Source organism: Canis lupus, chromosome 29 (assembly GCF_003254725.2).
Source record: "Canis lupus dingo isolate Sandy chromosome 29, ASM325472v2, whole genome shotgun sequence".
NCBI classification, from domain to species: Eukaryota; Metazoa; Chordata; class Mammalia; order Carnivora; family Canidae; genus Canis; species Canis lupus.
Genome location: NC_064271.1, coordinates 26,541,877 through 26,559,989, shown reverse-complemented (window position 1 = coordinate 26,559,989; position 18,113 = coordinate 26,541,877). Strand labels below are relative to the sequence as shown.

General features: G+C 33.5%; 1 protein-coding gene across 13 annotated transcripts in view; it reads right to left on the bottom strand.

The window, feature by feature from the left end:
* Positions 1-18,113, bottom strand: part of ZC2HC1A (zinc finger C2HC-type containing 1A) — a 184,520-nt gene that overhangs the window by 147,612 nt on the left and 18,795 nt on the right. For all 13 annotated transcript variants that reach the window (XM_049103708.1, XM_049103709.1, XM_049103711.1 and 10 more), the window contains exons 6-7: positions 12,438-12,537; positions 11,731-11,833 (exon numbers count right to left, since the gene is read on the bottom strand). In XM_049103708.1, coding sequence (XP_048959665.1) covers positions 11,731-11,833; positions 12,438-12,537 — 203 coding nt within the window. The remainder of the gene's footprint in view (positions 1-11,730; positions 11,834-12,437; positions 12,538-18,113) is intronic.

The following is an 18,113-nucleotide window of genomic DNA, read 5'->3' as shown; positions in this document are numbered from 1 at the left end:
ACAATGGTAAAAGTATAGGTTTTGGGATTCAGATGAACCTGGATTCAAATCCTAAATGCTACTGACTAATGTGGAGGTAGTGTCCAACCCGTGTTCAAGTTCCCTCTTTCTAAAATACGACTATCCTCACTTACCTTAGAAGAAGTTATGGATATCAATTGCAATTTATACAAACATTCAGAATAGTTGATGATACTATTATAACTACTATGGCTACTATTTACTGTTCCTAGTTAACATTTACAAAATGCTGCTTACTACATTTGGTATAGTTAGATTTCTAATTGTTTTCATATATAAACTTACTTAATCCTCATAATAATCCAATGGAGTAAGTCATATTAATAACTCCATTTTAGAAATGAGGCAACTGAAACAAAGAACGGTTAAAAGCAACTTAACCAAGCTGACCTATACAGTATGTTACCGAACCTGGGGTCAGATGTTAAATAAAGAGCTAGTTTGCCCCTTAAGAGATTTGGTCAAATCTTTTCATTTCAGAGATATGCAATATTTTGTTATATGAACAAGCAGGATACTTTTTTAAATTCCTTTAGATTGTAAGTTCTTAAACTATAGCTGAAATTTTTCCTTCTTATAGAGCGAAGTTGGGAAAGTGGAAATTCCAAATAGCTACCTCCAAAATACATGCAGGTAATAACAAAATCTACTGTTTCTCAAATGCAAAATATGATGCCAGGTACTATGCATACTTCACTTGGTTTAATCTTCACAGAAACCTCAGAAGATATTACTCTCATTTTAAACTTGAAGAAAATTGTATTTAGAGAAATTAAATAAGCTGCAAATCTATTGTAAGGTCACAGTATTTGCACTTGAATTTAGGTGGGTCATATTATAAATCTTACTATATTCAATATGCAATGCTGTCTGTTGTTCAAAGAGAGGTTGCTTTTAATAGTACTTAACATTATTTCTAAACTTTGACAAGAATCACAGTGCATGAATGGGTTACCCTGGACCTCCTCAAACAGCCACTGACAGTCTAATTATGAGATCTACTCTACTCTTAAGCCCCTCTAGGGATGTTGCGGAAGTGCTAAGTACCTTTTTAGGAACTTCTCTAAAAAAATCATGTGCCAAACAATCTCACTGTGATTCCTCCAGTGAGAGTCCTAAGAGGAATAGGAAGGAAACGGTTTTTTTTTTTTTTTTGGCTCTAGAATAAAGCCTTGTTAGAAATCTTATCATTTTCATATAATACATACATGACATACACAGATAATACAAACACACCTATGGATGTACACACATAATCTCACTGTATTAATGAAGTCATTCAAATAATTAGAAAATAATTTAGAAATTAGAGAAAAATAAGGGTATCAATAATAATAATCATACTAAATATCTATCATGTACTTTTAGTAACAATTTCTAAGAGGTCAAGAATCATTCTTAAGAGACTGGGAAGAACAGTTTTGATTAGTATTTAAAACATGTTGTTATCTCAGTCTCACATGGTCAACACATTTTTGCTCCTGTCCAGACTTTGAAAAGTGCTACCCTTATTCTGTATCTGCAATCTGCTTATTCTAGGTCAAACAATAATAAAAGAAGATTTAATTTTGGAATTATACTTACTCTACCTTACTGCTAGTCAGTATTTCTTTGAGATATGCTTCAGAGGGAACAGAGAAACAACAGTACTAAGAAAAATGGCTCAGGGCACAAATTCTTCCTTCCATAATTTATCACTAACTACTTAAAAATAACACACAGCTGCTGCTAATATTTTAAAGACTTCTCCCATCTTTATTTTATATTTAGTTAAATTTACTCTTCTTCTCATATGTAGTAAGAGAATTCTGTAGTAGGAGTTGGTTTAAAAGTTAACTTTAAGTGAACTCTGTTTAATAATACATTTTTCAACTTTAGTAAGTAATTTATCTGACTCAAATCTCATCATCTTAAAATGAGAGAGCTAGATTTGGTATTGGAGCCCAAATGAGAAAACCCTGAAGACTTCTTTGGAAAGAGTTCCATGGTGACTGTTGTTGCCACTGGCCTCTCTTTTTTGGCTTTCTGAGCCAGTCCAGAAAGGAGAGTGTCCTTGGCAATAGCTTATCTTTTCTTGGTTTTATGTGGAATTCGTAGCTATTTAACCAAAACAGAATCCCTGGACTGAATATTTTCTAAAACCTCTTTGTTTTCTTTTTTTTTTTTTAAGATTTATTTATTTATGAGAGAGAGAGAGAGGCAGAGAGAGAGGCAGAGAGAGAAGCAGGGTCCATGCCGGGAGCCCGACGTGGGACTCGATCCCGGGACCCCAGGATCACGCCCTGGGCCAAAGACAGGCGCCAAACCGCTGAACCACCCAGGGATCCCCTGTTTTCTGTCTTTTTATAATAATCATCTCTCAACTAAAAAATAATGAAGAGTATCACCTATTACGTGTGACATAATATCCCCTATACTCTTCTTTTTAAAAATATTAATCCTAAGGGGTGCCTGGGTGGCAAAGTCGGTTAAGCATCTGACTCTTGGTTTCAGCTCAGGTCATGATCTTGGGGTGATAGCCTCAAGACTCACATGAGCATGGGTCTGCTTGGGATTCTCTCTTTCTCTTACTTTGCCCCTCTCACCCTGTGCATTCTCTTTCTCTCTCTCAAATAAATATGTAAAAATATATATATACTCCTAAAAGAAAGCTTCATAAAAATAGTAGCAATTAATAAAGGTGGCTGCTACATCACCCCTCTAAAAGTTAAAATTTAATAGAAATAAAGGTATGCTAAAAAGTTTTATTTAGAATAGAAATGTTCATCTAACATCAGTGTTTTATTTTATTTATTTATTTTTTTTTAATTTTTATTTATTTACTTATGATAGTCACAGAGAGAGAGAGAGGCAGAGACACAGGCAGAGGGAGAAGCAGGCTCCATGCACCGGGAGCCCGACGTGGGATTTGATCCTGGGTCTCCAGGATCGCGCCCTGGGCCAAAGGCAGGCGCTAAACCGCTGCGCCACCCAGGGATCCCAATGTATTTTAGATCCTTTAAGATTATTTAGCACTTCTTGGCTTAAAAATGATTTAAATAAGATTTTTTTAAAATATAGGAATATATAAGTTTATAGTATTCAATTATATAAAGCCCTTAAGGAAATATCTGAAAAAGATTAACCAAACTGAGTTACAAATACTTACTTGTAAATGGGTAATAACTCATGTCTTTTGATGGCATTGTCTGATTTTGTATCACTGTCATACAACCTTTGCACATGTCTTCCAGTTCGAAGTGGAGGGCCTAACTTGTCCATCTTACTATTAAAATATATAAAGGTGTACCCATAAGGAGATTGCTACTGTTTGTTTCTTTATATTAAAAAAATTGTTTTAGACATTATTCTGGTTCATCAGAAATCTATCCCCCAAGCTCTTAATTATTGGACTGCTAGGGTAAGGGCTATCAAAAAGAATCCTCAGATAGTCCATACAATGTCCACTATTAGACTATTTTATATAAAAATTCTGACTATGTAAGACACCCTGCCAGTTTTAGATGAACATCCAAATGAGACATTTATACACAGCAAGGCAATGGAATTAGTAAAAAAAAAAAAAAAAAAAAAAAAAAAAAAAACTTAAGAAGGACAACTGTTTAAAATAAAATTTGTTGAAGCTAAAAGTGAACTAAAAGTTATTATTTTGAAAAAAAAGTTATTATTTTGGTATATAAGACTAATCTGATGTTTCTTCATATGAAGTTCAGAAATAATCTAATTTTTCTCCTTCCCTGATTGCATAGTACCTTTCTCTTTTTATTATTTTATAATTTGCCCTGCATTTTTAAATTCCAAATATAAAGTAAGGAATCAAATAAGTGATATTTATATTTTTACCTCTATCTTACTTTCTATTTCTAAGAAAGAATGGCTATTTATGAAATTTACATAGAGAAATGTAAAGCATGATGTATAGAAAAAAACATGGGTGGCAATCGGAAAAATTACACGTAGAAATGTTAAGTGGCTATGCCATCTGGTTTTCTATTTTTTTAAAACCAAAAGTATAAAGGAGCTCCATCTGGAGGAAAATAGGAAAAACTGCAGGTTTGTAGAGATGTCATTATTTTACATCAACCAAATAATTGAATCCTATATACTACCACCAACCAATATTCATTCATTGTAGGAAGCAGGGAAAATTAAACTAGGAAGGTAGGAGAACTATCCTAAATAACTACTGATAACAGATCACTACTCGATAATTTAAAAAGGATACTCTTTAAGGGACGCTTATTTGCTCCAATGCATTCTTATTTGCTTCTTGCATTCTATTCATTAACTCTACAAACCTGAGCACCTACTATGTATCAGGCACTATGCTACATTCTAGGGATATAAAACAGACCTTATCCTTATTCTCATGGAATTTAGTATCTAAAAAGAATCTGTCATTGCTCTAGATTATAAGGGTCTCTACAGAGGGACACATTTTATTCACTTGTATGTTTTTTCAGTATCCTATACATAGGTTATTTTATTATAAAAGTTATTATAAATACTTTGCCGATGATGGTGCTTGCATTAGGTGTTTACATCACATTATTTAACATTTTAAAGCTTTTAAAAAATGCTTTAAGAGGGATCCCTGGGTGGCGCAGCGGTTTAGCGCCTGCCTTTGGCCCAGGGTGTGATCCTGGAGACCCAGGATCGAATCCCACGTCGGCCTCCCGGTGCATGGAGCCTGCTTCTCCCTCTGCCTTTGTCTCTGACTCTCTCTCTCTCTCTCTCTGTGACTATCATAAATAAATAAAAATTTTAAAAAAATGCTTTAAGATGTGGTGTTCAGACAGACACACACACACACATACAGGAATATTACACAGCCATAAAATGGATGAGATTATGCCTTTTGGGACAATATGGATGGACCTAGAGAATATCATACTAAATGAAATAAGTCAGAGTAAGATAAATACTATATGATTTTACTCATGTGTGGAATCTAAAACACAAATGAATAAACAAAGAACAGAATCAAACCTATAAATACAAAGAATGAACCGATGATTGCCAGAGGTGATGGAGATAGGGAAAAGGGCAAATAGGTGAGTGAGATGGGACATACAGGATCCCAGTTATGGAATGAATAAGTCAAGTGAACAAAAGATACAGCATCGGGGGGGCTGCCTAGGTTGCTCAGTTATTTAAGCCTCTGCCTTCAGCTCAGGTCATGATCCCAGGGTCCTGGGATCAAGCCCAGCATCAGGCTCCCTGCTCAGTGGGGAGTCTACTTCTCCCTCTTCCTCAGCTGCTCCCCCTGCTCATGCTCTGTCAAATAAACAAATAAAACCTTTTAAAAAAAAGGGCACAGCATCAGAAATATAGTCAATGCTATTGTAACAGTGTTGTTTAGTGACAGATGGTAGCTACATCTATAGTGAGCATAACATACTGAAAAGTTAAATCACTATGATGTACACCTGAAACTAATTTAACATTCTATGTCAACTATGCTCAAAAAACTTATAAAAGTATTCATTAAATATATGTTTTATATAATTTCTAAAATGTTTCAAATTAAAATTTGATGGGTTATTTGTAAAAGATTACTAGAAATTTTACTTATTTAATAAAAGTAAAAATTAAGTAAAAATCAGATTTTTATTTGAATTGCTTAACAATTATCAAAATATTATTGTTCCAAACAGTGGTTATCTCACAAAAGATATCTGTTGCTTTGGAATAAGTAATAAAAGATCTTATGTTTTTCTCAGAAGTATCGAAATTAAGATTTAGAAAATTTAAAACTACATTTTTAAAACATTTCTCTAATATGATAAGAACTACTCAAATCTTACATATGACACAACAAAGTTCAATTTGAGAAAGGAGATATGTAAAATCTAATAAAAATCTAAAAGTAATTATCTAATGCAAGTATTACATATTTTCCATATATGAGAGAATTAATCAGTATTTTCAGATTTTGAAAACCTAGTTGAATGGCAGGTTCCAATGATGATTTGTTTTGTTGTCCATACAGTTGTGTTATAAAACTTAACTCAGATGATCTACCTACCTATGTATATGTTTGTGTGATTTGTATACACATATTCACAAAGTTTGAGGAATATAATTTCAATCTGATAGTAATCCATTATGGATTACCTCTATGCTATTTTTCTTTTAAAAGTTCCAACTTGGTAATGTTTGTTATATTACCCAAGAGCTGAAAGAAATTCAGACAGAAATAAAGAAATCTATTCAGAAGAAGTAGTCTTGTTACTGCTAAAAAGAGGATATTTTGAAGTCAACTAAGTCCACTCACACAGCACATATCTGGTGCAGACTAAGCAATATGATACACATATGATTTCAATGCCATATGAAATTCAAGGATATGTCCTTAAATTGGCATCTAGATTTGGTCAGAGTAAACAACAAAATATTTTTTAATTTCTTGTTCTTTCAACTCAGGAACAGAAATACGATGGATTATTAAAACTTAAAAGAATCTTTGGTTCCATGGACCACTAGTCAACCCATAGTCAAACTTTCCAGATATTCCACATGACTTAAATTTTTCCTATGAAGGGCCAGACAAGGGGACGCCTGGGTGGCTCAGCGGTTTAGCGCCACCTTCAGCCCCAGGGCATGATCCTGAGATTGATACTGAGACCTGGGATCGAGTCCCACGTTGGGCTGTTGGGCTCCCTACATGGAGCCTGCTTCTCCCTCTACCTGTATCTCTGCCTCTCTCTCGCTCTCTGTGTCTGTCATGAATGAATAAATAAATAAAAAATCTTTAAAAAAAAAATGAAGGGCCAGACAATAAATATCTTAAGTTTTATGGACTATGCTATCTTTGTTACAAATACTCATCTGTGCCATTGTAGCATGAAAAGCAGCCATAGACAATACATAATTAGGTGTAGCCATGTTTCAATAAAACCAGTTGTTGGCAGGACTTGGGTCTCAGGTCATAGTTCAAGAGGATCCCTGCTCTAAAATATAAAAATTTGGGACGCCTAGGTGGCTCAGCCATTGAGCGTCTGCCTTTGGCTCAGGGTTTGATCCCGGCGTCCAGGGATGAAGTCCTGCATCAGGCTCCCTGCATGGAGCCTGCTTTTCCCTCTGCCTATGTCTCTCTCTCTCTCTGTCTCTCTTGAATAAATCAATAAAATCTTTAAAATATATATATATATATATAAATTTCACATATGAGAGGCACACCTTGGTGGCTCAGTGGTTGAGCATCTGAATAAATAAATTTACACGAATAAATAAAATAAATCTTTAAAAAATTCCACATATGAGAGAATGCCAGTGTTTTAAGATTTTGAAGATTTGAAGATTTTCAGTGATGATTTTTAAAGGTTTTGGATATATTAAAGAGTTATGAGAAATATCATAGCACTACATTCTCTTGTAATTCCAGACAAATATACGTTACTTTTTATGAAGCCAATGCATTTCTATAGATGATAAACTGTAATTTTGACCAAGACTTTTTAATTTAAAATCTGTAGTTGCATATAACTGCCACAATATGAATAGTATATTTGCCAAGCTTCCAAATATTTATAGCTGAGAATGAATTCACCTTTTTTTTTTTTTTAAGGATTTTATTTATTTATTCATGAGAAACACAGAGAGAGAAAGAAAGGCAGAGACATAGGCAGAGGGAGAAGGATTCCTGTGGGGAGCCCAATATAGGACTTGATCCTGGGACCCTGGGATCACGCCACTAAGGCAGACACTCAACTACTGATTCACCCAGGCATCCCATGAATTCACATTTTTAGAAATATTTGGTGATGATATCAACCTACTGGAATAGGTTTTAATTTGAAATGAACTTTGACCTTAGGAAGGTCCTTGTTTATTGCTGATAACATGAGAGTGAGTCACTCAGGAGTATGTAAGCCACTCAGTCTTATAAGACTACTGCAAGCCTATGAGTAGGCTTACTCATAGAAAGATGACTTAAGAAAGAATAGAAATAGAAATAGAAATATTTATATTATTAATATAAATAGAAAGATGACTTAAGAAAGAATATTGGAAAAGAATTTACCAGTTCATATTTTCTATCCTGAAAACCCTACAGTTATGATGTTCTGACACATTTGAAGTTTTGAAATGTGTCATACTTCTACTTTTGATCCTAAACTTACAAATCCTATATACATGGCAAAAGCCAATAGCCTCAATCACTGTTATCCATGTAAGAAGCCACACTCTGCAATTCTAGGTTGTTTTAGGGATTTCTAGATCAATCAATTTAAATGATAGAGAAGTTCACAAAAATCTAAACAATGCTCCACACAAATTCAATTCACATATCAAAAGATTGGTTTATGAGAAAAACCTGTTTCCACTTATACAAAAATGTACTTAACCAGATATTTGTTTCTTACTGTTATCAATATAAAAGAAAAACTAAATTCAATTCACTAAGAAATTCTTCTTCAATGCATTCTGTTGCTCTAGTTTTACTGTATCTACTAGTCTAACTCCAAAGTAAATGTGTTTTTATTAGTAACTGAACAGAAGTAAATCTTTGATATTTGATATTTTAGCTACTGTAAATTATCAGCTAAAATTTACAAGTTAGCTGGTAATTAGCCACGAAGAAAACACAAATCTCAAGACTGTGTAAATTCTGTGACACAATTCAAATATGTAATATTTATTTAAAACCTTTGTGTTTCACCATATTTGTAAAATTTCCTAGGATTAAAGACAGTTATCTTTTACAATAGGGGACAGTTTTCCACTGAGGGTATTTTTTGCTTAAGAAAAATCCGATAACATCAGTTAACCCACAAGTTATCTAGAAGTTAATTACCACATAAATGAGAATTTGTCCTTTTCTGCAGTATGATTCTAACATATGCTAAATATTAAAGATCATTGATAGCATGATTAAAGATGGCCACAATAAAGATTATATACACAACAGTTTAAACAATCTCAAGTTATTGAAATGACTCTATTTTACTAATCTCAGAAGGTGCTCAATTTCTTGAACATTACAACTAACCATATATCTTTTTTTTTTTTTTTTTTTCTAACCATATATCTTAATTCCACCTTTACTCAATCCTGAATCATCTGTGTCAACAGAAATAATGATTGCCATACAAACTTCAACTAATTATCCCACCAGGACAGGACCATGATTCTATGATGTGCCAACAAGTTGACAAATGAGGGATTTAATTTATTATTTGTTTCATTTATTCATCAAAAATTTATTGTGTGCCTATATGCCAGGAATTACATTACACTTTATAGTTATATCTGTAAGCAAGGCAGATACACAGAGCTTTGCCATCACAGAGCTTACAATCTAGCAAAAGAAAAAAACAGTGTGGGGCAGCCCCGATGGCTCAGCGGTTTAAGTGCCGCCTTCAGTCCAGGGCGTGATCCTGCAGACCCGGGATCAAGTCCCACATCAGGTTCCCTGCATGGAGCCTGCTTCTCCCTCTGCCTGTGTCTCTGCCTCTCTCTCTCTGTGTCTCTCATGAATAAATAAATAAAATCTTTTTAAAAAAAAAAGAAAAAAACAGTATGATCAATAAATAACAAAATCAATACGCTCAATAATTCTTTAGAAAAAGACAACTCAAAAAAAAAAAAAGAAAGAAAAAGACAACTCTGCCACTAAATAGACAGACATGAACAGTTCTATTTAATATAGTAATGTTCTAGTTAATATGGTAATATATCGGCCACAAGCAACCAAGGCTCTTTGTGGTAGTTGGAAACATTCTTCTAATATGTAAGGACTATATATATAAAATGTACAATTGGGATTTACACAGTTATGTTTGACAGTTTAATATGATGTCAGACAACCAGAAATTTTAAATCTTCATGGCATTTTAAGAGTGCATAATTTATAAAATTGCTGTGCTCAAAGTCTTTGCTTGTTAGTAAAAACAAATTTTCTCCTAGGAATTATATAAATGTTGGTCAGATTGTATCAGATAGTTGCCAAGGTCTAAGCAGAGTCACAGAATGTCATGAGTGAGACAGAAGAGGTATGAACAGAGTCATATGGCTATTCATTGGCAAAGTAGGATCTAGAAGCCTAATTTTCTAATCCAAAGTCAGTTTCACTTTTCATTACACCAGCCAGCTTAACATGCCTTATTAAGAATACAGGGTAGGGTGTGTGCAATTTAATACAGCCAACTGAAAAAATGACCAGTATGAGGAAAGGCACTAAAAATTTTCAGCTTTTAATTCATAATCAAGTGCAAATGAAACTATAATTCAACATGGAAGGCGATTCTGTGATATAGTAAAAAGGATTTGTAAAAGTTAAAATACATATTGCCATCTACACTTTAATTAAAAATTATGAGTCAACTCAGTAGGGAAACTAAAAAAATAAAATAAAATCAGTTTTTTACCACTGAAAGATGAAAACATTTTACTTTTAACCATCTGTTCAACTGATAATCTCTTTCTTAAGGATAGCCTGTGTCTTCTTTTTGGAAGCACAACAAAAAGAAAAAACATTTAAAGTGAGATCTTGTTAGTTGATTTTTTTTTTATAATGATAATTACATTAAACTCCCTTTAGGTCTTGTACTTTCCAAATTAGGAAACAAAAGACAGTTGCTCTCCCTTGATAAATAACTCTACATATATATTTCCTACCTTAAAAAGAAAAGTGATAACTCATATCTGTAAATAATGTGTGCTGTATTTCCTAAATAACTTTATCAGTATCTGTAACATACAGACATAGGCCCTTGTTCTAATGATTACATGGTAACCCTTTATTTTCTGATTCACCAAAATGGAAGAGAAAGGGAGTTTCTACTGAGACAGGAGGAGTTTTTGAATCTCTAGTGTTACCAACAATTTCTTCCACATTAAAATAATTGTGGAAAGCTTAATTATGCTACTTTCTTAAAAGCCATATATATAGAACTTAGATAAAAAGTAAAAAGTATTAAATAAGTGGAAAATAATTATCCATTGTTAATATTTTAGCATATTTTGTCTTTTTGTCTACATACATTTTTACAGTTTCTATCCCAGTATACATGCAGTTTGTATTCTACATTCTTCTCCTCTGATAGAATCATCCCCTTTAAAATGTATATACATTTTATGATTACATAAATGTATATATATTTTTAACTTGCTTCCCAAACAAAGCTAAAAATTTAGGTGATATTATTTTTTTTTACATTGTAATAAAACCATAAGAAAGAGATAACTGTTTAGAGCCAAAGGCTCTAATTTATATCCTGCTTCCAACTCTTATAATAGCTGTGTAGCTTTAAGCAAATTACTTTGCTTCTCTGATCCCCTTATCCTATGGTGCCATGTGGGATGGTTTTAACAAAAATATATGAAAAATGTCTAGCACAGTGCCTGATACATATTGTTCCATAAGTAATGGTTATTATGGAAATCTTCTATATTTCAAATGATTTCCTTAGACTAGATTCCCAGAAGTAAAATTATTCAAAAACTATGAATGTGTTTTGGGCTCCTGATACATGCCACTAGATTTTTCTCCAAAATAGTTACCTTAATTTAGACCCTCAATAGTAATGTATGTGCCCCTGATCAGCAATATGTTAAAAGACAAATTAACTTCACAAAGAAAATTAAGGTTAATAAAAAAGCCAACTGCCTAAACAAAATAAAACTTTAGTATCATTTACATATATATATATATATGTGTGTGTGTGTGTGTATTATTAATCAATTAAATTCAAATAGACTTACCCTACATTAGGGGCTGGTATCCCTTTATGGGAGGGAGATAAGGTCTGAAGTTTGTTTCCCAAAGAGCTGCTAACTGAAGACACAGTTTTACCTGAAGGCACACCTTATAATAAAAAAGTTATTAGTTTTAACAACATTCTGGAAAAGAAATATCACAGAAAACAGAGCATCTGACAAGGAAAACAATGCTTTAGTGGCAATAGATCTTTCTGGCAATAAATCAAGTTATCAACTAAGAAAAGATTTTTAAAAATGCAATTTCAGAGAATAACATATAGCATTCTTCATTTTTAACTTCTTTATTATAATTCATATAAAAATAAAAGTACACTTCAGTTAGTCAATATCTTTAATTCATTAAGCATGTATCTATTAGGACAACTGTCAGGTTCAGAGCAGTATACACAGAAATGAGGGAAAAATACTGTGGTCAAAGAAGCAAGACAAGAACTTGGTTGACTACTCTGAAGTGATTTATCAAGAACAACATCCAGGATGGACATTCAAGGTGGAAAAACAGTACTACAAAGTATCTTAAGTAGAAGTTATTAAAAGTTACTTTATTTTTACCCAGAAAGAATTACTTATCCTCCACATTTCTTCCTAATTATAAATCTATTTTAATAATCCAGAACAGGACACTAGCTTCATTTCTATCCCTACAAAAAAAAAAAAAAAAAATCATGTTATTTTATGAAGTTCATTACCTACAACAGTTTTGCTAGTGCCACTTGGTTGTGGTAATCGTGAAGATCCTGATGACGCAGTTCCAGGAGAATTTGACTTTTTAAGTGCAGGAGGCTTATACTAAAATAATGAAAATAAACATTTTATCAACATCGCTTTTTGATTATAGGTTATAAACTATTATTTCAAAAGCTCACATACCCTTAACTGAGCAACTTTTTAAATTAGCTACTAAATTACCCAAATTGAAAAAGTATAGACTAAAATAAAACACATAACCTCAGAGAAAGGTTTCCCAAAATATGTTCCATCTCAAAACTAGTGTACTAAAAGTTTGGCTCAGCTGTTCCGCTGCTAAAATAAACTAAGAGGAGCTCTGCCCAGTTCACAGAAAAAAAAAAAAAAATAGGCCAAATGGAAAATATGTCTCCAATGTTAAGATTTTTAAATGCCAAACAAATATTAACAGGAAAACTTAAAAACACCCAATGATGCTCACTTAGTAGTGCAGATTTAAAGGTCAAAATTTTTACATATTCCTGGGTGTGATTTTATATTTCATATATATAATCCAGCCATATTTCCTAATGATAATAATTCACAAAAAAAGTGTGGACAAGTTTTACAATAGCTGCCTTATGGATTTCCTGAATGTGAAGAGAAAAGAGCTAATTCTGGCTTCATTATCCTCACCAGATTATGTTAGATGAATAGACTATGGGTTGAAGAAAGATAAGGTACTTATTTCTTCTTTCCTCTCTAGAAAGATATCATTATCAATTTTATTTTACTATTTCTTACCTGAGCCAAATGTTACGGTTACTGAATACTAAAGTATCTTATTGATCATCTGCTCCAATATAACAAAATGAACTTCCCAAGGTTAGACCCTAACTTAACAATAGAACAGGAATTAAGACTCATGCCACTTTAGTTCTGGCCCTATGCATCAACTATAAAGTGATTACTGTACTTGAGATTTAGCCCAATACATATTTAGACTACTTAGCACTTTATGTGAAAAACTGGTTTTAAAAATAATATTCAAAAATCAAATTATATTTTAAAACCCATGATCAGTATAAAATTTAAGATATGCTACTACCAAAAACTGTTAGCTAAAAATAAATTTTAAAGTCAAATATTATACCCTTAAAAATTTAGAATGTGACCTTTTAAGGAAAATAAATCTTTTTTTTTTTTAAAGATTTTATTTATTTATTCATGAGAGACACAGAGAGAGAAAGAGGCAGAGACACAGGCAGAGAGAGAAGCAGGCTCCATGCAGGGAGCCCAACGTGGGACTCGATCCCAGGTCTCCAGGATCCCGCCCTGGGCTGAAGGCAGTGCTAAACCGCTGAGCCACCAGGACTGTCCAGGAAAATAAATCTTGATAAAAACACTTCTCTCTCATATACATACACATACATACACACACACACACACACACACACACACACACACACACTCCATGCACATTTGGCATTATTATGCCAGGAAAAGACATTTCTTAAGCACTTGGCAACTAGATAATCTTCAATAGCTGTCTGCCAAATGAACAAATGACTAAAAAATCAAACAAAACAAAAACAAATGACTAGGACCCATTGGAGATAAGCCATTTAAAGACACTGTTTCTTTGAAAATCTCAGAGGTGTTTCTGAGTTAAAAGGGCACTTGGCAACTGATGAATCACTAAATTCTACCTCTGAAACTAATAATACACTGTGTTAACTGATTTTTTAAAATAAAAATAAAAAATTATTTTTTAAAAAAATAAAGGAAAAGGGCATCTAGGAGCCCCTGGATAGCTCAGTGGGTTGAGTGTCAGACTTGGTTTGGGCTCAGATCATGATCTTGGAATTGTGAGATGGCCAGGTTCCAGCTCCATACTCAGAGGGGATCTGCTTGGGTATTCTTTCCTTCTGCCCTTACCCCACTCACATACAAGTGCTCTTTAAAATGAAAAAATCTTTAAAAGGGGATCTCTCATTAAAATACCAATGAAGACATTAGGAAAGATTTCAAAACTAACAATATGGACAACAAGCCCTAACAAAGACCTGCTAAAATATCGGAGCCACATCTACTAAAAGTAGGCTAAATAAAACTGGTACCAACCAAGAGCAAACTGATTGACATAAACAAAGGGTGCTGGTACAGCATATTACAGATGCAGAGGTCAAATCTTTAGGCTGGGCACTGGTAGCAAGAGTCTGGTACCATTACATAGCAAGGACTAAACGTTTTTATGTACATATTAGATATTAACTTAATGTCTTACAACCAGAAAAAATATATATTTATTTGAAAAGGTGCTTTGTTTTTCCCCTCTCAGTATTAGGCCTCTTACTTTTTTTTTTTGGCTTTTATGTGTGTGTGTTTTGAGAGAGAGACAGAGCGAGAGTAAGCAGAAAGGGGAAGAGGGAAAGAGTAAATCTCAAGCAGACTCCTCGCCCAACGCAGAGCCTGAGGCAGGTCTCATCTTATGACCCTGAGATCACGACCTCAGCTGAAATCAAGAGTCAGGTGCTTAACTGACTGAGTCATTCAGGTACACTAAGCCTCCTATTGTTTTACTCAATTTTATTTATTTATTTTTTTAAAAATTTTTATTTATTTATGATAGTCACACAGAGAGAGAGAGAGAGGCAGAGACACAGGCAGAGGGAGAAGCAGGCTCCAAGCACTGGGAGCCCGACGTGGGATTCGATCCCAGGTCTCCAGGATCGCGCCCTGGGCCAAAGGCAGGCGCCAAACCGCTGCGCCACCCAGGGATCCCTGTTTTACTCAATTTTATTGTCAGGATTTCTGAGATGTCCGGATCCTAACCTAACCTTATCTATCTCCTATAATATTTCCTATTACTTTAAACCAGAACTAATCAGGTTATAGTTTCTATCCTGAATCCTTACACTACTCTGAATGCTGCATTTAAAACATATTCACCTGTCTCTCAGTAACTTGCTGTTCCCCTGACCCAGATACACAGACTCCTTCCTTACTGAGCTGCATTTCATCTATTCTACATTTAGTTGAAATTCCACTGGAGGGACACCTGGGTGGCTCAGCGGTTAAGCGCCTGCCTTCAGCTCAGGTTCACGATCCTGGAGTCCGGGGATCAAGTCCCACGTCGGGCTCCCTGCATGGAGCCTGCTTCTCCCTTTGCCTATGTCTCTGCCTCACCCTCTCTGTGTCTCTTATGAATAAATAAATATAATCTTTAAAAAACAAAAATTCCATTGGGATAACAAAGGCTTTCAGGAGGACTCTAGTGATTAACAATTTTTTATAAATCCATTTTAGTGATGAGAAGAGCAAAATCACCTTATTTTTATAGTTATATTCAATACATATTTCTTTCATTCATTAAATATGTATTCGTTAAGTGTTTATTATTTCATGTGTTTTTACACAAATCACAAATCTCATAAATTTCCTTAGTGAAAGGTTTATGCTTACAAAAACTTTTCCTGAAATTGAAAAAGCTTAAAGAATAAGGAGGGCATTCATTTCTGATAAAATAGTAAGAAGGCACAATTTGGACTGACCTTTCAACTAACAAGTAAAAGTGCTCTAAAAAGTATAAAAAATCACCTTATAAGCAGTGAATGTCAGATAAGAAGACAAAAAAAAAAAAAAATCTAGGCCAACACCATTTGAGATTATAACAATAGTCTGGCCATCACATAGATTTGCTATATAAATCTGCATTACTAAGTGGCCAGCCAAACTAAGCCAACAATTTAAAGTGCTTCCAGACTGGTAGTACTCTTGGATGTCTGGAAGATACAAGAAGGCTCTTCACATGAAAAATTTTCATGAATAATTTTTTTAAGGGCAACAAGCACCAAATGATCAATAATTATTTATATAATGATATAAGAAACCATGATTGAGAAAAAAACATATCTATAAAGATCACATGATACAATTGCCAGATACATAATATAAAACAATTATGCTTACTACATTTAAATAAATAAAAGGCAACTCTGAAAATATTAACAGGGAATTAGAAACTATAAAAAGTAACATGGGAAATTAGAAAAATAGCCAACTTCAAGAAATTAAATACAGTAACAGATTACAAACTTAATAGTGGAGGAGTGAAGTAAGTAAAGGAGTGCTTAACTGTCCTATAGACAAAATAAAAAAAGATCTTTTAAAAAATGAAGATTCTAAGAGACTAGAAGCCATTCAAAATCAATTCTAGAAAACTGATTAACTGTATTCTGGGTTTAACTACAGGAAAGAGAGGAACAGGGAAAGGGAAGGGAGAGACAAAGAAAGAAAAGGAAAAAGGAAAGCAAAAAACATAACCTATGTTTGGCAAAAAATAGTCAACACTATAACCCTAGTGGGCATAAATGTATTACATATAAGCAGTGAAAGTCTTCAAAACAGTTATTACTAATATGTTAAAAAAAATAAAGGGATATAGACAGAAAAACTAAAGGAAAATATGGTAATAGTGAAAAAACACACAAAAAAATCTCAATAGAGAAGTAAAGGCAAAATATAGGCATTTTTTCATTTTTTTGCCCAAACCAGAAAATTCCTTGCACTCTTGGGAGGTTAAAGCAGCTTTGTAAGATTGAAGGAAAATGACAAAATATGGTAACTGAGATATACAAGAAGAAATGAAGAGATCTGAAAATGGTAATACATGAGTAATATGTAAATAAAATACAAAATATGTGTATCAGGCAGCAGCCGCAGAAGAAAGAAAAACAAAGTATATGGGGGTGTACACAAACATACATGTGCATGTATGTATGTAAATTATTATAATTTATTTTCTTCTAATTTCTTTAAAAGATAGTTGACTTTTAAAGGGTTAAGTATAATACTGAATAACAACATACATTAAGAACATTGATGGGTCTATCTATCGATAGATATATATATATAACAATTAAACAATTAACACTAAGATTAGTGGATTAGTGAGAAGTTATGTGGAAATATCCACAGATGGGGTAAGTTAAGAAATGCACTGTTATTCCTAGGGTAACCATTTAAAAAAATAAGACTACTGAAAGCCAACAAAGTTCGCTTAAAAATATGACATTAAAAAAAAAAAAAAAATATGACATTAACAGCGTGCCTTGGTGACACAGTTGGTTAAGTGTCTGACTCTTGGTTTGGGATCAGGTCATGATCTCAGGGTTGTGATCTCAGGATCCTGAGATGGAACCCTGTATCTCAGACTCCGCACTCAAGAGTCCTCTGAAACTCTCTGCTTGAGAGTCTCTTTCTCTCTCCCTCTTCCCCTCCCACTCATGTTTTCTCTCCTCTCTTTGAAATAAATAAATCCATTTAAAAAGGGTATGACATTATGAAAGCTTTTGTGTCACAGTATGCTTAATGAAAAACAACAGTACTGTATAAATTTCATCTAACAAAATCCTTATATGGTTTACGGCTCTTGAAGTGTTTTCACATAGACCATCTCATTTGCTTCTCACAAAAATCATATAGATTACTTCACAAATAAAGGAATAAAAGCTCTCTTACATGAATTGTTACTTGCCTAAAAGTTCATAAATAGTAGTTGGACTTGACCCCAGCATTTCACTCTCTCGGGTGTTTGGAAACATTCAGTATTCACATGATTTTCAAATGTGGATTTTTACTGTCATTTTCTCACTCTTCTAAACCCTTGTCCTCTGAATCTGCTTCAGGTTACTTTT